This window comes from Cyprinus carpio, chromosome A20 (genome assembly GCF_018340385.1).
Source record: "Cyprinus carpio isolate SPL01 chromosome A20, ASM1834038v1, whole genome shotgun sequence".
Classification (NCBI taxonomy): Eukaryota; Metazoa; Chordata; class Actinopteri; order Cypriniformes; family Cyprinidae; genus Cyprinus; species Cyprinus carpio.
In genome coordinates, this window is record NC_056591.1 from 15,638,873 (window position 1) to 15,661,920 (window position 23,048).

The window sequence follows — 23,048 nt, forward strand, 5'->3', positions numbered from 1 at the left end:
TGATTTATTAAGAAAACGAAACAAAAGGATCTCCTATCCTTGATAGTCATCTTCAAAATGTTAGCCATGTCGCAGCTGGCTTTGCAAAACATTCAAATGCAATATATGCAGTTTAATTTCCTTAATTAAAAGTGAATTAAACTTCAAATCCAAATATTATTATTCAGAATCAAAGCTCATGAGGTATAGTCAGCCCAGTAATGAAATTAGTCCACACTCAAAAAAAAAGTCCTTTTGGAAAAAGAGCATACAGGTAATTAGAAAAAAATTATGTGCAAAACACGTGAACACAAACATGAGAGAGATATACTCGCTTTTAAAGGAAGAAATAAAGTGGAATCATTTCTCTGAATGAGAAGAGTAATCTCACAGCTGCTAACACAAAGTATATCTCCCTCACTTCGGACAAACAGACATATAGACAAGGAACATCCATTCTACTTAAATAACATCTCAATTAGAAAATGGAGGTATTGAAAATGTTCTCTGTTTTGGGGAAAAGAAGCCTAGATGATACTTCAGCCCTCTTTGAATCACAACCCAGCCACATGTCACACAGACACACACAGACAATGGCTTTTATTGTTAAGAATATATATGTATAGCACAGGTACTTCTTGACAAATAAAAAGGCAAGCATGTATTTGAATTCAGTACAATGTAAACTGGTTCAACCCTGCGTCTCGCACAAGGGATGAGTGTGGAGATGGTGCTATGTGTCATGCTTCGATTGTGCCGTGCTCCTGTGTGTATGCGTGTAGAACGAAACAGAAAAAAGAAATTGCACAGAACATGCAGCATCAAAGGGAAAAGGGCCTGACTTAGCAAATCCTTGCTGAACTCTCCCTTCAAAAGAGGTCACAGTCACTGACGGAGCAGAGGTCCACAACGTAATCTGAATGCATTCCTTTGTAAATATCGAATCCTCGCCGTGACGAGGTAAGCCTGTGAATGCAATGCGCACCTGCAAGAAAAGGTGCGACGTGTTAAACTCGAGCATTTGCGCATCCCTTTGAGGGGTCATCCAGTCAAAGGTTCTTCCTGTGAAGTGAGCTGCCGGACTCCATGGGGGCCACGCAGCTTGTAGACCCCAGGGGCGGGTGATTTGTTGGCAGAGGGACAGCTGAAAGATTCTTTACTGCTGCGTTCTGTTGGGTGGCTTGGGGTAAGCGTTTGGTGAGAAGCTTTAGGGGTTACAGTCCTGGCCAGCGATGACAGAGAGAGGGGTGACTGCACACAGACTCAGGCTTCCTTTAGCAATGGAATATCTGGAGAAAAGAGATGAAGAAAGTATGATGCTATGAATATATATATATAGATTCCTTTATTTATCATAGACACTTAATGTTACATGTCATTAAACCACACATCACTTCTAGATTTGCAAGTGACTCACCATCACCATAATCTTCGGCAGAGTTGACTGAAAGCAAGCTGTGCTGATCGCTGCTCTCGCTGCTCTGCCTGCGGTGGAGAGGTGCAGCGGCGCCAGGCTGCTCAGCAGCCCAGGAGGGAGAGGATGAGGAGGACGGAGAGGAGGAAGAGGGCACCTGGTGAACCAATACAGTCTCTGCGTGACACGAAGACACAGCAGTCGAGGTGGAGGGAAAACTGTAACTTGCTTGAGCCTGTTCGAGAGGTTCATTCAAACCCTCGGCCTGAGGGCCCTCCGACAGCACGATCTGAACCCGGGACTCAGGAGGGGGCACAGAACTGCCGCCTGCGCCATAAACTGCCTCTTCGTAGGAGGGCAGTGAGACCTGAACGCCCTCCACCATGATGGAGGTAGGCTGTCCTGACACAACCTGCTCCCGGCTGCTTTGAAAGAGAGAAGGAGAGATATGGGAATAAAAAATAAGACTTAAACTGTATCAAATCTTGACGTGCCAGATCTGCGGCTTCATCAGAGTGAGCTGATTACGCAACAGCAAATGATTGGAATAACAGCGCTGTAGGGGGATGCCATATTTGTCCAAAACAGTTGGAATTACTATTGACTTTAAATCTGCACGCTACAAACATTAGTAAATTACATTTATGTTATGCATGCTGTGGCACCAAAAATATTTGGACACTTAAGTTACATTTCAAAATGTATTTACAATGTCTTTGTATTGTATAATAAAATATCAAACCGAGTGCCATTTTCAAGCACAATGTTTAAAATTATAAAAAAAGATACTGTTCAAAAATTTGGTCACTTTCAGGTTGTCAGTTTTAGTAGAATATAGTAATATTTCTTACATACATTAAAAGAAATGAACACTTTTATTTGGAAAGGATGCATTAAATGAATCAAATGTGACATTTCTACATATTACAAAAGATTTATATTTTAATTTTTTTATATTTTAAAAAATGCATCATGGTTTCCAAAAAAAGATTCATTACCTCAACCATTTTCAACATTAATAATAATAAGAAATGTTTCATGAGCAGCAAATCACAGTTTTTCACAAAATTACTGTTACTTTACATAGACTACATAGAAGTATTACTTTCAAAAACAAATAAATTGCTGCTGTTCCTTTAAGAGCTATGTAAACTCCCATTTTATGAGAATAAAATAAACGTCTGTGAAGAAGCTATGCTTAGTAAGAATGAGACTGAGCCTCACCGGCTGTGGTGGAAGGACTTGAGTTTGGGCTGAAGCAAAACAAACAGCACCACCAACAGCAGGATAAAGGTCACCGAGCTGGCAGTGGAGGCCACGATAGGCAGAGCTGGCATGGGCAGCTGGGATTGCTGCTCCTCCCCTGGAAGAGAAATAACTTCAATAAAACTGATGAAAATGAAACCAAACAATCAGATTTAAATGATAAAGAGTACACAAGTTTTGTGAAGAAAAGCTACACACATCACCATTAATTTTCAAATCTCCCTAAACTCTGAACTCGCATCCAGTGACTAGCAAAAAAATGATGGTTTCAAAAGCTGCTTTCTGGGAAACTTCTGATGCTGTACTGAACTCACTTGAACAGCTTACACATTTGGCTACATCACTGTATTTACCAAGTGCAAAATGATTCTCTGTTCTCAAAAAAAAAACTGGAAAACTGTCCATATGTGACAAGACGGCAGAATATCCAAACGGCCGAGCTTGTGGATCAAGACATACCTTGCACAGGGTGACAACTGATCTGCATGGGCGACTTCCACTCTCCGTTGTCACAGGTTCGGAACTGGTACCCTCCTTTCAGAATGTAACCCTCATCACAGAAGTACTCAATCACGGTACCCTGGGTCAGTCTGTGGCACGGCGGGGGGTGGCAGTTATATCCTCCGTTCTCTGGCTCACTCGGTGGTTGGCAAACTGTTGGGGAAAAAGTTTAAAGTCTGACAAAGACACTGTTTTTCTAATCAGAAACTCATAATCAGTTATTCTGACATGAATAGCAATCACATCCAACCTTCTTAGAACCAAATGCAACTCATGAGAAAACAGGAACAGTGGACACAGAGAGGGTTCATTTGAACATACCATCATTTTTGTTGCAGCGAGGTGGGTCATAGGACCAGTGGCCTGAGACCGTACATGTGATGATGCTGTAGCCATCCAGCGTGTATCCTGGATCACAGCTGTACTGAAGCTGTGTGCCAACGGGGAAGGAGCCACGGTTTGTTTCCGTCAGGTTCCCACGGCCATGAGGCACAACTGAGGGTCTGGGACAACCTACAGGAGCAGAAAGAGTAGATGTTAGCATAAAAAAAGCAAGATCAACTTAAAAAATGCTAACTAGTTTAAAGGTGCTGTATGTAAGATTTTGACTCTACTAAAGCATAAAAATACCATAATATGTTTGCAGATATTTAAGAAACATGCTAAGTTAAAATACTTGTTTATCTGAAAAACAATGCTACAGTCAGTTACTCTCCTTTGAAAATGTGCGTTCCAGGCCGGAATGTCGACCTTTGTTTTGGTTTGTGAAACCCGCCCACTGCCAGTTTACCCAACTGTATTTCGGCACTAAAACACAGCATATTTAATTTCATTCATCATCAAGTGCGCTCGTCCCTGTTTGTGTTGTCAATCTGGCAACCTGCGTGTGCATCAAGTCTGAGGAGGAGGGGTGGGTTTAAAAAAAACTCTCCAATATTTTGAATCTGAACTGCAATACCTAGTTCAACCACTCGGTGTCAATCCTACATACAGCACCTTTAAATTTCCCTTGGGGCCTGTTACTGTTATAGTGTCCTTCAATACAACTCTGAAAACGAGTTATTTAATAATGATAAAAGCAGCGTACTGAAACAGAATCAAAGTTATTTAATACGTACATGGATGACTGTGTTCAAGTGTGGTCAGATTAGCTAAATGTCACAGAAAAAAAGTCCATTGCCTATCGTTAATAATAACCGACACAGCAATGTATAAAGCACAGTATACAGAAGTCATATTTAAACCCATCAGCTCTGTTAGTCAGCACACCAAATTCATGCGTCCAACTTAAACATGAGCGAAATCAGCATGGGGAACTTTTCCGCCCTCACGCAAAACTCCTGATCGCATCGGGGTCCTACTGAAATGACTGGATTTTGCCCTTGAACTTTCAACGAGCTACAGTAATTGTGACATCACACATTGAGGCTGGTTCAAAATGTTTGGAAGTAAAAAATAAAAACAACCCTGTGTTTTCATGGTTGATCATTTCTCTCACTTTCGATTACTTGGGAACTAACATTAGATAGACTCAAACCAACAACAACAGTTTCAGTGTGAAAGTGCCCTTAAATGTACTGGCGCTAACTCTAAAATTCATTATGTGTCAAAGAGAAAAAGGGGACACAAGCAGATCTTATTCTCATATTGCTGTCTGGTATTAAATTCATCCTCAGTTTAACAAAAACTTCACCCAGTTCACACACGTAATGTCCAGCCTTGAGATGGATAACAGAATACTACATTTCTGCCCTTGGGTTTAATGGCATAAAGCCAGTGGTGTCTCTTTCCCTTCTCATATTCTTCTTCTTTCTCATATGGGGGAAAAAAAAGAAAACCCTTTCCTAAGCTTCATTCACACAACAGATCACTTGAAACGTAAACATGTCTATCACCTCATTACATTTATCCAGCAGAAAGAAAGAAAGAAAACAACTCAAACAAACAGGGTATGTTTGGACAGACCCCCTCGATCGCTGGGATCTCTAATCTGAGCTTTTAACATGCTCTTAAGCTGCCATCAGCAGATTATGGACTCAGAGGACGGGCATACAGCTCTATCTCTTCTGTTTTGACACCAAACAAACAGTCAGGATATGAAATACAGACACAGAGCTTCACAATTCATTACATTAAACGTGCAACGTCTGTAAGCAGTTGATTTTTTTTGGTTGGAGTCTACGATTGGTATTTTAATGCTCTTTTTAAAATGGAATGTTCTGATTCTCATGAAGTCATGAGATGACAATAAAGATGTCTCATCTACACTGTTTTGCCTTAGGTCTAAATGAAACTGGATCATGTTTTTCTTCCTTGTCATTTCATTGTTAGCTCGTGCGTCACTGAAAGTTAGGATCAACCAGGAAAACCAAAGAATCGCAGACTTGCGGAAGAACATTTGGTATTAACAGCTGCCTAGACTTGCTATGACAAGTTAGACTGGACCTTCACAACATCTAAAACTGATTGCACACTTGACAATAGATACCTATCTTAGGAGTACCAAATGGGACAGGTTATGTGTCAGAAAACATAACGTCCAAAAATATGTACTAAGGTTCCGACTGAAATTCCAGTTAACCTGTTTGGCTGGCAGAAGTTTCATAAGAAACTAGGTTAATTTTGTCTACCTCAAATAGTAGATCAAATTTACCACAAACAATTTCTTAATGCACCCTTAACTGGATCCTTGACTTACTCTACTCAATACCAATAATCTGAATTACAGATGACTTGTTTAGATAATGAGAAGTTTAACATTTGGAAAGAGATTGCAACAATGAAACAATGTCAATCACATGGTCCTGAACAGCGTTCACCCTTTAACTGTCCACAATGCAGCACTCAGAAGAAAAAAAATGAAGGGATTTACAGCAGAATGAAATTCTAATTATCCTTCATTACAAATGACTGTGGTCTAAAGCGGATCACATTACTGACCACTGCAGTGTGCAGCAGCTCAGTGAGACCAAAACCCAGCGGCCCAGCCGTGGATTAGACCCTGCTGTCTCAAAAAAATCCTTCTTTGTAAATATGTTTTTTTTTTTAGATCTCTTTATTACATGGGATGATGCGTTTTTCCATCTCTATTGTTTTTCTCTTATCTCTCCTAATTCAAATCCCTGAGATTGTAAGCAAGCTGTCAGAAAATGGCAGGAGTGGGATTTGTTCCTCTCTCCCATTTATGGAATTTGTAGAAATGGAGGAGGTTACATGTGAACGCATCTCTCACGGATATGAATCTAAATTAGGAATGGGCAGTATGACCAAAATCTTACAGTATGATGAATTTTATAAATCACAATAACTGTATCATGACTTATTTTACTGGAAACACAGACCCAAAATATTTCATAATTACATAACCATGTGGTAATGTCTATTTCTGATCCTCAAGTGACTTAAAATAAGTCTGGTGTCAGTACATCATTTCAATTCCTGAAATACTTTTTCAGTTCTTTTTTTTTTTTTAAACGTGAAATAAGAACAAAAACCATCACTCTGAAAAACTAATCCTAAACTAAAAAACAATTCCTTGATACCAAACTAAAATAAAATTAAAAAATAATTTCAGTTACATTATAAGATCTTTTCAACCTGCCTACATTTAGTTTGATAATGTTAATTTTGTTAATTAAATATGCTATAAACTTTTAAATTATACCATTATAACTTTGGAAGCCATAAAAAAAACTAAAATAAAAATTAAACAAACAAAAAGTAAATAAATAAAACAACAAAATTCTAAAACAAAAACTAACTCAAAAATCTGTTTTTATTAAATAGACTTTTAAAAACTTTAAAAAATTATTAAAACCCCGCACAAGGTTTTCACCACATTTGAACTGTTTTCTATTTGAATATATTTTAAATGTAATTTACTTCTCTAACAGCAAAGCTGAATTTTCAGCAGCATTTATTTAAAAAAAAAATTAAATGTTGCTTTTGATAAATTTAAAGCATCCTTTCTGAATAAAAGGTTTAATTAAAAAAAAAAAATCTTACTGACACTGAACTTTTGAACAGTACAAAAACAGTATAGCAGAATCTATACCAGCTAAGGTTTAATTAAAAAAAAAAAATCTTACTGACACTGAACTTTTGAACAGTATTTTTACGATTAATTGATGAATCGGTTTATGTACTTATATTTAGTTTTGCCCATTTTTTTGTAAATTATTAACAAAGGGTCTTTATCTTCAACATAGACTTTTTTAGAGATTTTAACCATTTTTGCATTGTCATATCCTCATCAAAAACATACCTGGAGTTGTGTTTTATTATGTGTTAGTTTATCCTTTAAACTCTTCTGCAATCAAACACTGACCCATTACATACTCTAGCAAATTTCACAAGGAAAGTAATGTTTTCACCATGGCAGTCCTTAGGGCTCCTAAAGTAGTTTTAACATCCCGAAACAAAGCTTATTAAGGAATCTTTCAGAACATATTTTCACAAAGAATAAGAATAAAACAGAATAAAATTGCTAAATTGCATTTATTAATTTTTTTCCTGTAAACACACAGCTTATACCTGGGAAACAGCTTTATAGCTTATGGTGTGAAATTGTAAAACAATCCTTCGAATAAAGTGCCAATGGCATGAAACCTGAATGGAACTCACATTTTAAAGTAAAATTTAAAGTAAATCCATCAGAAGGTTGTCCAGAAAAAAAATTGGACACACACAAAAAAAACTGCTGTGTGAAAAAGAGCAGTGAATTTAGAAAAAAAGTGCATTTCAAATACATTTAAATTTTAACCACCTCTGTCAGTCAGTCCATGCTTTACTGAATTCTCTAACTGGTAAACGACAAAGCTTTAAATGTTAATTGTTAAAAAGCAATGTTATCAGCTTTTACCGACTAAACATTTGCAAACAACATTGTTTGCAGAATCTGCAAAAAAAGTCGTTGCACAATTGTATCGGATTTAAAATGTAGTGGTCCTTTTTGCAAAATTCAAAACTGTAATAAAGCGATAAAATGTTAAACAAAACAGCTTTGCCTGAACTGACAGGAATTCGACTACCTGTGGGAAATGAGGCAGAAACACTATTCACTCATTATTTGAGAAAAACTTTGCATTGCAGTGCAAAAAGGTCAACATGTCCAATGTTCAGGGCTTAAAAGAGGATATGTTTCCTGCCGCAGAAAACAGCCGCAGTTTACAGGTTACTCTTCTTTTTTGAAGGCTCAAAGTAAAGTGCTCCCCACTTTGGATGACTTCGTTCGATTAGTTTTTATCTTCCGCTTTTTTCTTTTTCTTTCTCGAGCTTACTCCACTGCCGCCTGCCTCAATCACGCTGAATGCTGCAGAGACGCTGTGCTGGTACATAAAACGAGGCTATTGGCTATTCGGTGCTTCTCCTGCTGTACTGGCTGAGTAAAAACCTCCGGTGGCTCATTACTGCCACCACACTTTGGTCACCGCAGATTTAAAATATGCACGAAATGAGCCGCTTACGGCAAATAAAAATTATTTAGCAACGAATCGATTACTAAAATAGTTGACAACTATTTTAATAATCGATTTTAATCAATTAAATCGATTAGTTGTTTCAGCTCTAATTTAATCAATTAAATCGATTAGTTGTTTCAGCTCTAAACCTCACACAGTGATTCATTCATAATAGATGTTTGTTCATTGAATTCGTAAAACAGTTACCACCAAAGCCCACTTCACAAACCTCCTGAGATATCCAGTGGTGTTGGCCAACGTGTTAATTGCACAGCAAGTTTTGATGTTGTTGATGAAACAAGCGCACCACAGCTGCTGAGATTTGATACCCACCCGTGACATAACATATCTTGAATGGCTCTCAAAGGGCTAATAACAGAATGTGGTTTCCTTCTTGTAAGAAAACCCTACATGAGAGAGAGGAGGCCGCGAGATACCAGTGTCTCATGTTTCTGTGTACATAACATGATTTGGACATTTGGGTTGGGTTGATATGTGTGAGTGTATGTATGAGCATTTACTGTATCCACATGTGTTCTGAAGTAGACTCAATGGGTTAAAGGGAAACACAGCAGGGGCGTCACATATCTGTGATGGGAAAAGCTGACTGCTATAGAAAAAGCACAGCCTCTCACGGCCGAGCGGGAAGCGGTGTTATGAAAGTGAGTTCCAGCGAAATGGGTGTCATTCCTTCAGGGATGGAGGAGAGGAATGAGTTTCCACATGCATATGTCTCATAACACAGAAGAAAAAAAACACACAGCAGAAACAGAAAAACTTGGCTGCTAGAGCAAAACGAGCCCTGACAAGACATCAAGGAGACTCTCCCTAGATAAAAGACTGATCCATACGAAACGAAACCATTACTGAATACACCAAATCATTAATGATTGATTTACCACACAAACATCGACCAAAATAATGGTAAACATTTCTCAGGACCACCCTTTCAATACTGTTAAACCCTTCCTTTTTGCATTTTTTTTATTCACAGAGACAAAGTAGCATAGACTGGAAATCACGAGAAGAGAGCAGCTAACAAATCAAAACAAATTTATAATAATAATGACAATTTATAATTAGATATCCAGTGAATTATAGTCAATATTTTTTAAAAAGCCTATAATTTTCATGTTAAGCAAGAAATGGCTGATATTAAAATGTGGTATTGTTTTGTCTAAATAAATTAAACAAAATCAACAATTTTAATGTAAAGTGAATTTAGGCATTACAGTGTACTAAACATTACACTGAACGGTGTTATTAAATTGATATTTTTAAAGATTAACTTCAAAAAAGCATTAAAAGACAGCAAATGAAATCTAAATGTAAAAATAAAGAAAATGAACATGAACAATTAAATATCCACAAAATAAAAAAATGACAAATAAATGTAAAATGGATAATATCAACCCATAACCAATACAGTACTGATATATCTAGCTAAAATAATAGATAATATTGATCACTGGCCATAACTAAATAAATAATTGTAATAATAAATCATTTTTAAAAAGTCGTCAGAATACTCCATCTGCCATCAGACGTGCAATCTGGGTTATATGAAGCGACGGGAACACTTTTTGTAAGCAAAGAGAAAAAAGATAAAGAATTTTTTTGACTTTTTTTTTGTATTCATTTTTCTATGTTTTTTTCTGTGTATCTAGTTTTCTCTTCTGTATCATCCGTGCCACAAGGATGCGCTGTTTTCTTTCAAATCAAAGCTAAATACACGTAAAACAGCACATCCTTGTGGTGCGGATGATACAGAAGAGCATACGCAGCATACGTAATTAAACCTTTAAATGAGGCCTGTCTTCTGTGAGACAGAACAAAAGCATTAACCCAAGCTCCACGTGTTCTTTATTACACCCTTTTACACCCCAAGGTCAGCAGCTGACTAATTTAAGCAGCTTGTCCTCCTGAACCAAATCGACTGGGAGGGAAAACCGAGAGACACAATCTGACAGAAGACACAGAGGAAGACTCTATTGTTCCTCTCGCCTTTGTCACAGTGAAAAGTGGCAGATGGGTGTTTTGCACCCTTCTGATTCTATTCGGACAGCTGTGAGGCACAAGTAACTCCTCTTCTGTGTACTAAGAGGGAAACAAGGAAGAGATAGAGAGCAACTGTGTCTGCTATCAGTGGATGGCTTTAGACACAGTGCTCTTGTGTTCGGGATCTGCTGTGTCTTGGCTCACCCACTCCAGGAATGCACTCGGCCCACAGCTAATGACAGACTGGAGCCTCTGTGGTGCACACAAGCAGCCGGAGCAAAAGCTGCTGCCAGTCAGCCACTTGGATCCTTGGCCAGCAGCTGTACTCAGAGGTGCTGACATCCATTGTGCAGGCTAATTGCTACTAGGAACACGAGTGCAAAAAGAGCATCTGTTTAAACGTGACTACGCGACTTAGGGTCATCAGTGAATGGCTATCAAACAAAGTCCACACAGGTGGTGCAGTGAGTTATAGTTTTAAAGCAAAGTTTGTTTTATTTTTTTTATTTTTTTGGGAGGTGGGGGGGACAATGAGGAGTCTTTTTTTCTCAGATGGATCTTTGTAAATAGTTTCACTTTTTCATCTCACGCCAGTGGCGGAATACAGTCACATCACAAGTCTAACCACCAAGGGATCGGTTCTTCAACATGCAAAATGCTAGTCACAGCAATCTCACATAAACTTCCTTAAAATGATTTACACTGGGCAAAATCAAATCATAATCAAATTGTTCTGAACGGAAAATTCACTTGATGTTGCAATGTCTGATTCACGTTCAGACTAGTCCTTTGAACCAGATCAACCCAATTCACTAAAGAGATCCAACTAAAAAGAATGATTTGCTCATTCTGACACCAGATGACCAGATTTTCAGTGAAAAATAACTTTATTTGGGTCTATTTCTCATTTAGAGTTACCAGACTTTTAGCAGATATTCACCTTATTTTTAACGTAAGAATAGGTGTGGTCATTTGTAACTTAAAAGTACAAAGCTTCCAGCGTCAGTCGCTTCCAGTTATATTAGTTCTATAAAAACATAACTCTATAGGCTACTGCTTGATATTGCAAAATTGTATTTGTTATCATATTTTAATTTTTGTAATTATAAACAAGGGTTTGTGGCTTAAATGGCTTTACTGTTTACTAACACTGTTATTTTTCTAGTTATGTAACTATAGCGGTTAATGAATTGAAAGTTTCACACATTCACAGGAAATAGCTTGCAGCGTTGATGATAAGGTGGATGATGTAACATTTCTATGCTGCTTTTGTAACCTTTTTGAAGCTTGAAAGCTTTGTTCATTGTAATCACATGGGAAAAAGCCCTAGTACAATCCTCAGAACTTCAGTTTTTCCATAGTAGTAGACATACAGGTTTGAAATGAAGTAAATTAAGCAACAAAGTGTATTCTCCGCATTTATGTTACTTGATTTGCATGTGTACTGAGAAAGAATCTAGGCTAATCCACATACAAGGAACAGTCTGTCTGTTAGTCATATGTTTCCTCTATACTTCCTTATAATGACTTGATGTAAATCAGTAACTCTTTCTCGCCAAGCTATACAAGGCAAGATGTGGGTTTTCTAACAAATGAATCACTGTAAGTGCCTGTGATGCAAGAGTTTTGTCATTAAAGGCGACAAAATGAAATTTGTTATTCATAAGCAGTGATTTCTCTAATGTGTAATGGAAGTCTGAAATATTGACTGCTAGTTACTGAGCTACAAACAAGTGAACATGCAAGTATAGATCAAAGAAAGAAACAGGGAGTAAAGGTTATTTTAAGATTCACAATTTCATAATGTAGTCCCTTTCTATTTGTGATAAACCAAACATTAACCTTTAAACTCAATCATGCCATCATGTTTGACAAGGGCGTGGATGGACGCATAGGGTAAATACAAAACAAATCACTCCTTTCATGAAGTGTAATAGAATCTTTCCATGTTGAAAACTTGCATAGCTTAAAGCTACAAGCTAAGCTAGCTGTGTGATCGACCACGTCACAAATCAGCTCTTAATACTTTTCAGAGTGATGCAAATAGACTTAATTATAAAGTCCGCACTACAATTCACCAGCACTCACAGCTGAGGAGGAGACTGTAATTTTCTCACAAAGTTCTACAAAGAAAACAAATAATGTGATTCATGTGATTCATGTTTTTTTTCAAATAGTTGTTTTATTATTTGAAGAAAACACCAACATCCTCTACCCTGAGATTCATGTAATTCCTAGTTGTTTTCAATTAAACAAAACTCTCAGTCTTAGTTGTTTTAAAACCACCACCATACAACAGCCTACCATATAAAACCCTGAGGGGAAAAACAAAACTCTCAGTCTTAGCTGAAGAAGGGAAGCAGACATTTAAATTTATGTTTGAATTGGATTTTAAAAGGTAGAAAACTTGGGGAATGTAAAGTTTATAATCACAGTTCTCATTTAAGTCATATAATGTGCCTCAAACAAACATTACTTTTACTGGGAAATTTACCATCAGACAAAAATGAATTCAAGGGTTGATTTGCAAACATATCTCAAACCCACACAAACCACTTCCTGAAGCATAAGAATATCTTCTATCTACACTACCGTTCAAACGTTTGAGGTCAGCAAGATTTATTTATCTTCTTTTGAAGGAAATTAATATTTTTATGCAACAAGGATGCATTTAGTAGATCAAAAGAAACAGCAAGGCAATTGTTACAAAAAGATTTCTATTCGAAATAAATGCTGATCTTTTCAAAGTTCTATTCTATTCATCAACGAATCCTTGAAAAAATTATTTCCACCAAAATATTAAGTAGCACAACTGTTTTCAACACTGATGACAATAAGAAATGTTTCACGAGCAACAAATCAGCTTGTTAGAATATTGAAGGACTGGAATATCATTTGCTCAAAATTCAGCTTTGTCATCACAGGAATAAATTACATTTTAAAATACATCAAAATAGAAAACAGCTATTTTAAATTGTAATAATATTTTACAGTATTTCTGTTTTTATCATACTTTGGATTAAACAAATGCAGCCTTGGTGACCTTAAGAGACTTTCATTTTTTTTTTTTTTTTTTTTTTTTTACATTTTACTGACCCCAAACCTTTGAACATTATGTCAGGTGATACTTTTAATGGTTTTAACATGCACATGAAAGTACCTGAAAAGAATCACCATTAAACAATTTTTGTTGGAAAATTCCATTTATTTCTCCTTTTTGGTTATTCACAATGCCTATTAGTCATTAGCTCACTATGCAAGCACCTCATCCAATGTCATAATGGTCTGAAACCGCTCTTTGCTGAGGTAAGAATTAACACTACATAACATATGGAAGTGGTATAGTGATAAATCAGAGTAAGAAGGGAATAACATGGGAAACTCCTCTAGTTCACAATGTGTCTAGTGCTAAAAACAGAGCGACTTCAGCTGTGTGCCTTCAGGGAGCAGCTTTTCATTCTCACACTCTGAAATAGTGTGGGCTGAGTCAAGCTCCAGGAACCCTAAGATCAGCCTCTGAGCACAGCAAGGCTTTTTTTTTTGTCTTCCTGTGCTACTTCCTCTTGTTTGTTTTTGTGAACTACTACACATGTTAATGAAGCGATGCAATAGCTAATAAGCTATTCTTTATGAAAAGAATTGTTCCAAATAACATCATTTCATAAAGATAAGATAAGATCTGGTCCCTCCTTGTATCTCCAAACTTTGTGGATGCTTCAATGTGACACAATCTGAGCCTTGTAATGACATCGTTGAGAACAGTGAATGTTTCAAGCTGTTCACAATAAAATTGCAATCCACAAATGTAGCATGTACAGACCCAAACACCACAAATTATATGTAGCAAGCCACAAATAACAGCTTCTGCTTGTTGATGGAACATTGCTGTAGGGATGCGCTCCCATTCAGATGCATTGATGTCTGGCAATAGTCTTCACGGGAATAGCAAAACCCATTATTGAAGATGGGTGTATACATTGTCATGATTCTTTGTTTTGTGTCATTAGCTTATGTAAAGCACCAACAAATTTATCAATAGATCCATGTCATCATCGTGACTGTACACACATCTGATTCAAGTTCAACATTCAGAAGCCTCATGATTCCTTCAACAAGTTCTACAGCAGTCCAGACCAATCCAGATCACAGGTCTAAGATCTTGGACTTCCATTGAGGTATCGTTTTCATGTATTTATGCCCACTAAAGCACAAAGTATACTTTGTTTTTGTTTTTTATGCATATGCTAGGGTATGCGTACACTTGAACATGCAGCCTTTCAAAGTATACTCCGTTTGATAGTGTGCATGAACACAGGTGGTCGACAACATGCACTCTAAAAAAGCTTCATCTTTGTCCAGCGTCTGATGTATTTTTCTCCAGAAGTTATGACCTCTAAAAATGTTGTTTATATTCTTTTAAACTAAAGTTCCAGGTCTCTCATAACCCGCTCACACAAGTGCTTGTCAATGCAGGCGTCTGTTGATGTTGTAGTCTCCAGTATTATGTTGTTGCTCCATCTCTTTAGTTCCACTTTCTACTGTGAAACAACGGCCCGGGTCAGTGCTACAACTGATAAGTACAAAACCAAGTGCGTACAAAGTATGCAATAAGAATGAGCCGATTACTGGTTTCAACGTATAACGTGATTTGAAAATGTCACGGTTTCAAAACCACTAATATATTCACATACCATTCCTGCAGTATGTGCTGTTTTTCATGTCTCCTCAAAGACAGAAAGTGTAGGAATCCCTCAGGTTGACTGCAGTAGACAGTAACACAACCCTCTCCCTCCTGTTGGTGCAAGCCAGCAGTCAGTCACGTGCAGTGCTGGACAGGTAATCTGGCATACCGGGCATTTTCCCAGTGGGCTGATACTTTTTTTTTTTTTCCTCCATGGACTGGCCCATCATGCAGGGACAGCGGCCCATCACAAAGCACTATATAGACGGAGTGATAAGGGATCTTGTTCTGCCTATGTAAATATCGCTTCACCTCTCTTTACACACTTAACATTTAAGCACGCTGAGGAGATGGACAGAAAGAAAAAGGATGCTTGGGTGGACGCACAGAAAAAACAGCCAAAATATGGCGCAATATCACTGACAGACTTTCATCGGATGACCTTGAAAATCATTCAAAAAAAATCATTCCTTCTGTCCGCTGCTCAGTCTGTGGGAGGACTGAATATGTATCATTCAGCTGATGTACTCAATCCATGCCAAACACATGTGAGCAGCCATACAGCCATGCATACATACACACACACACACACACACATTACTTGGGATCACTTGGGATCACTTTTGTCCCTGGCTCGACTTTGTGTTGCTGAATCAACGAGAATGTGGCTGCTTGGAATCAGTGGTCCAGCCCAATCCCACCATCTCTCAATCTCTATCATTTATTTTCCAAGCACAATGTTCTCAGTGACTCACATATTACATAAGGCAAGACACACTCATTTGCCTGTTGAGCTGCGTTCACGTGTTGTTAAGGGGAAACAGTGCAGATCCCATGTGGTTTTGGGAACGGCGAGTTAAGTGCTATTCGGACAGGATTAGTTTTCCAAATAACGTATTAGTTAAAATTATTAAAAGAGAACAGTTTGATTTAGTGGTCGACCGATATTGGTTTTTTGACAGCTGATGCCGATATCTTGGAAAGCAGGGCAGCCGATATAATTGTATTTATTTTAATTAATATTTAAGAAATTTAAAATCATTTGGAAATTGATTAAAAAATGAATTTGTAAAATAAACATTACTTTAGATGACAAAGTATTTTAATAAAATAAATAAATATTTAATAAAAATATAATTAAAAAGGAAGTAAACTGTTACCAACAGAGCACTAAGTATTCTGGGAAGTTTGTGTGCATTGGGAATCATATTTTTTCAAATAAAGCCAAGGTAATCCTCATTTTACATACAGCACACAGTAAAAATGACATGAATATGGAAGTGGGCAAATGCATAAAGCGTAGCATAATTTGAAATCACAAATTTAATGTTTAAAGCATTCAATTTGCACGGACCGAAAGTCACGCAGAGAACACGCGATCATGCAGAGATGGAGATCTCACAACTGGATTCGACTAAGTTTGCAAGGTTTGTGAAATTAAATTTTCCTAAGCCACTTAAAGATTTGTTTAAATTATGTAAATTTGTTTTTGCTGAATGCTGACGGCAAACGAGAAAGTATTATAATGCTTGCCTTTCTATTACTAATAATATAAAAGCAATCGTTATAATGCTTTTTGTATAGCCTACATTTTAATTCCTTTGTTTAACAGTTCTATCAGATTATTAGACAGACTTCTATCCGTATTAGACAGAACTGTTAATGACGACGGCGAACAAGAGGGAGAACACAGGCCACAGTGTCAAAATAAACGTCCTGCCTCAAATGCATTGACCAAACAGAAAAACTTATCGGCCGATGCGATATTTGAAAAATGCCAAATATCGACCGATATATCGGTCGACCACTAGTTTAATTTCAACTAACAATTCAGATGGAATTGGGAGCATCCACTGTTACAAAACGTCATCAGAAAACCTATTTTAATAATACACCAGTTACTCAGTTAATCAATATTTTTAATGACTACAGAATTTTACACAGATTTTTAGCAATTTGCATTTGCTTCCCTGCAGTTTTCCACCAAAATAAAGTTTGAGGGTTTAAATCTTGCAAGTGAAAGTTTTTTCTTACAGTGCATTTGTATTTCATTGAAATAGAAATAAAAATAATACAATTATTTATTATTATTATTATCATTTCAATTTCAGTTCATAATTTACTTTTGGCCATTTGACCATAGTCAAGGGATTTTCTTTATTTGGATACTGTGTTTTATGCACAATTTTTCCATGTGGTATTGAAAATTGTATTGAATATCAATATCTTTGAAGGAATTGTATTAAAGTTGGAAATTTCAGTATTGTGAGAACACTATTTATATATGTGCTATATTTATAACATTACGTATATAAATAAGACTACAGTGGCCATTCGAAACAAACTGTGATCTGACTCTCCTTTTTGACTAAATTTGCTACTATGTAGCAAACATTCAAGCACCAACTGTTATTTTACCCAGAAATTTGGCAAAGAGACAAAACCTGCAAACACAAAATGCTGAACCACACATTCACCTGACCTCCTCAGATGAATAAAAACAACAACAACTAGTCCCATCTGAATAGGGCTAAAGAATAAATTGAGCATTATACAAACAAATGCACAATACCCAAGTGACTGAGGTCACACATACACACCTCAGTCTTCGAAACCACACTTCTACTGCCTGTCAACGTGGACATCTGTTTTTGTTTTCCATGTTTGCCATGCAGAGAACGATATAGAGCTATGTTAGCGATTTGAGACACTGGATAAGAATCGTACAGAAAGGGGCAACAGGCGTACAAGGCCTCAGTAATGAGAGAGAGAAAGCCCATCCCCCATCAACACCTCCCAGACCCTCGACTGAAAACAAAGAAATGATGCTCATTTTATTCCATCCAGTAGCTTAAGTCCAACGGTTATTTCTGTCATCACAGCACTGAGAGCGACACAAACAAAAGAACAAAAACCACTGTCTTTGGCATCAAGAATCATACATGCCAACAGACAAAACCATCCCACTATAAACCATCTGTGACTCAGAATTATGCAGAAATTGAATTCAATATAATGAAATGAAAAAAATTAAATATTAATGCCTGACACCTCCATTCCTGCAAGTTACTTTACATATTTTATAATCTAAGGAGATTTTACTTCCTGCTAAATCAATGAGGCAGTTGTCAGCACCTTAAATATCAGTGCTTAAAGAGTGTCAGAGTGGATGGCATTGGAAGGGTTAGGTGTAGGAGGAATATGGAGGAGGTTTTTGTGAATAATCTCACCTGAAGCTTGGCCTGTGGGGAGCATGCCAAGGAGGAGGAGCAGCAGGGATGTGGCGGCTACACTGTGAGCGAGCGAGGCTCTTGTCTCACACGCTACCATTCCATTGCACATCTTTCAGCCCTGCTTTTGCAGCAAGAGTCCTCTCTGGCTGAACCTAGAGACAGAAATGCACACTTATAATTACAAGGAGTTTAGTGTATGAACACAAAACTGAAGTGGAAGCTACAACATTGTTTATGAGTTTTTTACCACACTCACATGGAATTTGTGCTCACAGAATTTCACAAAAAAAAAATCAAGCAGATTTCTTATAACAAAATTTCTTATAATCAATAGTCTCACATGGCAAAAGCAGGCTATATTATGACCATAAATATTCTTTACCTAGCACATTTTAAAATACATGGTTGCGTATTTAAAAATAATAAACATATATATACTTTAAATCCCAATTAAAATGAGATGCAGTCATTTAGAATTTTTTTATTTATTCCTTGCATTTTTTCCAAGCCACTCTACAAAAGTGACTTTTACACATATCTCACATTATCAAAGATCAGATTATAATTCTTAAAACATGATTTAGTCCAGGAGGTAATGCTGAGTTTCCAGTTACCAATCAACTAGTGAGCATTATTTACTAGCTAAAGGCAGTTTAACTCACATTTGGCTAATTTTGTAATGTTTTAGCTTCCAAAAGTGTAGGACTCTCAGTTCCTTTTTGAAGCCATGCCAGTTTCTATGGCTATGTTCATGGCGAGAGCCAGGTTTAGTTATTCAAAAATAAAATTAAAGATGTTTAAGACGATTTTTGTTTTTTTTTTAAAAAAACCTTAAGACTAAATTTGGATTTACTTTGTTAAAAACCTTTTCTAAAGTACCAACAGAATAAAACAAGTTTCTCAAAAAGAGTAGAAGGATTACAGTCCAGCAAAATATGTTTAATGCACAGTGGATTCTGACAAGATGAACACTTAGGGGAATTTATGTGTGAGTCTTGAGTCTCAGTTCCTTTTACATTTTTTAGTATTTAAATGAATTTCACAAAATTGCACAATTTTATCCGGCAATAGTTTTTAATGTGTGAAAAAAAAGCATATAGCAGTTTAATAAGCAGTGTTTTCAATTCAAGACAAATGGAATAAATAGTAAGTTTCAAAACATCATTGTTCTCGAAACTAACTCATGGATGGCGTGAGAACTGAGAAACCTTGAGGAACTGATTTGCTCATATCACAATACATCCTACACTTTATAACGATAATCAACAAAACACAGAACAGATGCTGCAGGGTATCCATGTGTTGTATGGTGGTGTTTACATTAGATACAAAGTCTATTAGTAATACGAAAATGGAGAATGAGTTAGAATCTCATTACTTTGTACTCAGGGAAAAAACAAGTTATTAGTTACCATTACACAAATGAGAGCAGGTGCAATGGTGCTGCTAAGTAAGCACAAGCCATTTGTCAAGATTCCTCCAAAACAAGATGCGTATGTGTGTGCTGAAGGCAGATTAAGCTCAAGAACATGGGGTGCACGAGTTCCAGAAACAAACAGGATGCTGAGGGTGCAGCTACCGCTCCCACATGAGACCAAACTGCCACTGCCACCACACCTTTCCCCTCCTCACTCCGGAGAAGCACTAGGGTGACCAAGAAGCACAAGGAGTGTGACGCACATCCCACTGGCAGACAAGGCTGCCTCATGTACCAAACAGACTGGCACAGAAGAACATTCTGCAACAAACTGCTCAGTGCCAACATGATCCCAAATTGGGAAAATTGCAATTCAGCCTGGATTCAGTATAAGTGACTAAGGTGTTGTGCAGATGGGGTACCGAGTAAACGCATCTGACTGACATGTCACACAAATATTCAACAACACCTGCTTGAAAATAGCCTTTATAAAGTGCACCAAACAACTCCAATGTGGATATAAAGGTCAAGTACACCCAAAAATGAAAATTGTCACCATTTACTCACCCTTATATTGTTCCAGAAACAATAAAACTTTAGTTAATATTCAAAACACAGATGAAGATATTTTAATAAAAGCTATGGGATTTCTGTTTCTACATTGAAAGTCCATTATACACAACTTTGACACTTCAAAAAGAGATTATAAATAAATCCCTATGAATCAAGCAGTTTAATCCAAGTCTACGTTTTACGTTGGATTTGGATTAAACATCTTGATTCATATGAATTTGTTTTAAAATCTATTTCTGAACTTCCTGAAACAAAGTTTTGGAGGAATGGACTTTCAGTGGAGGGACAGCAATATCTTAATATGCGTTTTTAACATAATTTTATTGGTTCTGAACAACATGAGGGTGAGTACCTGATAAATTTTATTTTTGGGTGAACTATCCCTTTAAGAGTTCTGATTTGTATTTAAAAGCAGTTCTTTACCATTTTTTGTAAAAAACAAACAAACAAACATTTTTTTATTTTCCATATTAGAAAGCCATAATCTTATCACAATAGTCACATACGTTCTTTTTCGTAAAATGACAAAACAGGCCAGATACCAAAAGAGACGTGGCACTGCGGTTCCTCCTTTTTCGTACCACAGCTGCCTTCAGTTTCAAACGTAAAAGGCTTTGAGTGAGAAATGCAAATGCAAAGTCCTTCCAGCTGTTGGGAGTTTTGTAATAGATGGAAGAGAAAAAAAGCAGAAAGAAATACATAGCTGGAAATACAGAGGTTCAATCTGGCACAAAGAGTCCAGGCTGCATGACAGTAAAGAAAGAGCCTTTTGTTAAGCATATTACGGCTCACACAGTTCCTTTATCTACACCTTTACACACAGAAGGCAATGAGGAAGAAGTGGCCGTCCATAGGGAACCAACAAGTGTTCGTGAAGGGAAGTTGATATCAAGTTGATATCACACTGAAACAATATCCTAATCAAGTTTCAACAGGAAGCTTCACATTTAAGTCAAGCAAACTCCTGTAAAGATATGCTATTGGGGAAAAAATAGTGAATATGGGGTGTTGGGTTACAAGTAGTACAAAAACAAGGCAACAACCAATGCATGCTGGCTCCATAGCAGCAAATTATAAAGCAATTACTGGTGACAGATGACACTAATCTTGTTTTCACGACAAGAAATTATATTGCCTCACTGTAAAAACGAGCAGCACATTTTTATTTATTAAAAAACAAAAGCCCAGGTATTTGGAAGTGGGGTGTGCTGAGGGACATAATAATATAGTTATTCTACGTAAGACAGAAATAAGCCCCAGTATGTCCGGACTTAATGTCACACGCGCCGACACGTGCATCTGTTCCGAGAGTATAACGAGTACAACAAAGAGAACAGAGTGTGTCCTGCTCTCAAACTACTGTGAACGGAACAAAATTAACCTATGAAAACAAAGAAAAAGAAAGATGCATCAGTAATAATAGCAGTTAAGATTCCTAAAATGGTAAACTTTGAGGCTGTTTCTAACTTTCCGGTCGCAAGTTTTTTAAAGTCCTCTTGCTACGTAAACACGGTGTTTACAGCACAGCGCTTTGTGCTTGCAGGAGTCCAATGTTTCTACATGTCGTTTTTGCAATGCGTATAAATAAAACGGGATGTATATTAGAATTATATATTAGCTTAAACTCTCTGGAAATTTACACTTAAGAAACCAGTTGAAGCAAGTACAAAATACTAATTACAACGATATTTGAGGTCCGCTGCTGACTGAAAGAATACTGTAACACTCTGACAACATTTATACTCGTCAATACATCTAAAACAAAATCATTCGTTTAATAATACACATACAATGTATATTTACCAGTCCAGTAAGAAAAATGGCAGCCTGTGGGTAATAAGAAGCTAACAACAGGCTTTGTCCGCATAGCCGACTTTTGTAATCGCGTTATGACACGCTAATTAACAATCACATTTCCACAAGAAACTCTACGGGTAATAATGTAAGGACGATCTGATTAACATACACAACAAATAATCGTCATCGTCATTCATTTAAAAGACCTTTCGCTATGAGTGGATTTAACAGTGCTTTTGATTGGATTAGGATTCACTAGCGAGCTTTAAAGCTGGAATACTGTGAATATGAAAGTCCTTTAACAACCAGTAACTCAACGAACTACTAATTCTGTTTTTAAGTACACAGACTGAATCATCTGGCTATCAATATTTGTTAGCTTTTGCGTCAACCAGTGATTCAGATCCCGAAGACTGTGCTCGGCTAACCGTGTTAACTTAGCTCGGCTAACCTTCACAGAGCAATAAAGGAGATCTTACCAGTGAATGCCCTCCTCTTTAAGAATCAGTATCGGGTCACCATGGAGCTGCGTCGAATGGATGGAAATCCTAGGGTTACTGTATACGCGGTTTATGTTGTTATCGAATGTATTCGGAGATTCTGGCGGCCCTTTTCGATCTGATCATCCGTCTACGGAGAAGGTTGAGAGCAGACAGATCGGAGTACCTCCCTACTGTAGGAAAGAGCTTCGAGCTCCACCAGTGGCCTCGCTCTCACACCGTCTCCATGA

The 23,048-nt window shown here is 37.2% G+C and overlaps 1 protein-coding gene across 2 annotated transcripts; it reads right to left on the reverse strand.

The window, feature by feature from the left end:
* Positions 1 to 604: 604 nt before the first annotated feature.
* On the reverse strand, positions 605 to 23,041 carry LOC109062177 (sushi domain-containing protein 6-like). 2 transcript variants are annotated; one of them, XM_042777804.1, is made up of 7 exons: positions 22,798 to 23,041; positions 18,529 to 18,683; positions 3,482 to 3,673; positions 3,119 to 3,313; positions 2,618 to 2,756; positions 1,397 to 1,818; positions 605 to 1,268 (listed from the first exon to the last, which is right to left on the reverse strand). In XM_042777804.1, the coding sequence occupies exons 2-7, from the start codon at positions 18,638 to 18,640 to the stop codon at positions 1,243 to 1,245; spliced, it is 1,086 nt and encodes a 361-aa protein (XP_042633738.1). In that variant the 5' UTR covers positions 18,641 to 18,683; positions 22,798 to 23,041; the 3' UTR covers positions 605 to 1,242. The 2 variants fall into 2 exon arrangements, with proteins under 2 accessions (XP_042633738.1, XP_042633739.1); XM_042777805.1 differs by having other exon boundaries at positions 1,397 to 1,815; positions 22,798 to 23,040.
* Between the last annotated feature and the right edge of the window lie 7 nt (positions 23,042 to 23,048).

Excerpts from the sequence above, each read along its gene's own strand:
- LOC109062177 (XM_042777804.1), bottom strand. The coding sequence starts at position 18,640 with ATGTGCAATGGAATGGTAGCGTGTGAGACAAGAGCCTCGCTCGCTCAC. Across the intron at positions 3,674-18,528 it reads CCCCACAGGCCAAGCTTCAG|GTTGTCCCAGACCCTCAGTT; the intron begins GTGAGATTATTC and ends CTGCTCCTGTAG. Across the intron at positions 2,757-3,118 it reads CAGTTGTCACCCTGTGCAAG|GGGAGGAGCAGCAATCCCAG; the intron begins GTATGTCTTGAT and ends TTTCTCTTCCAG.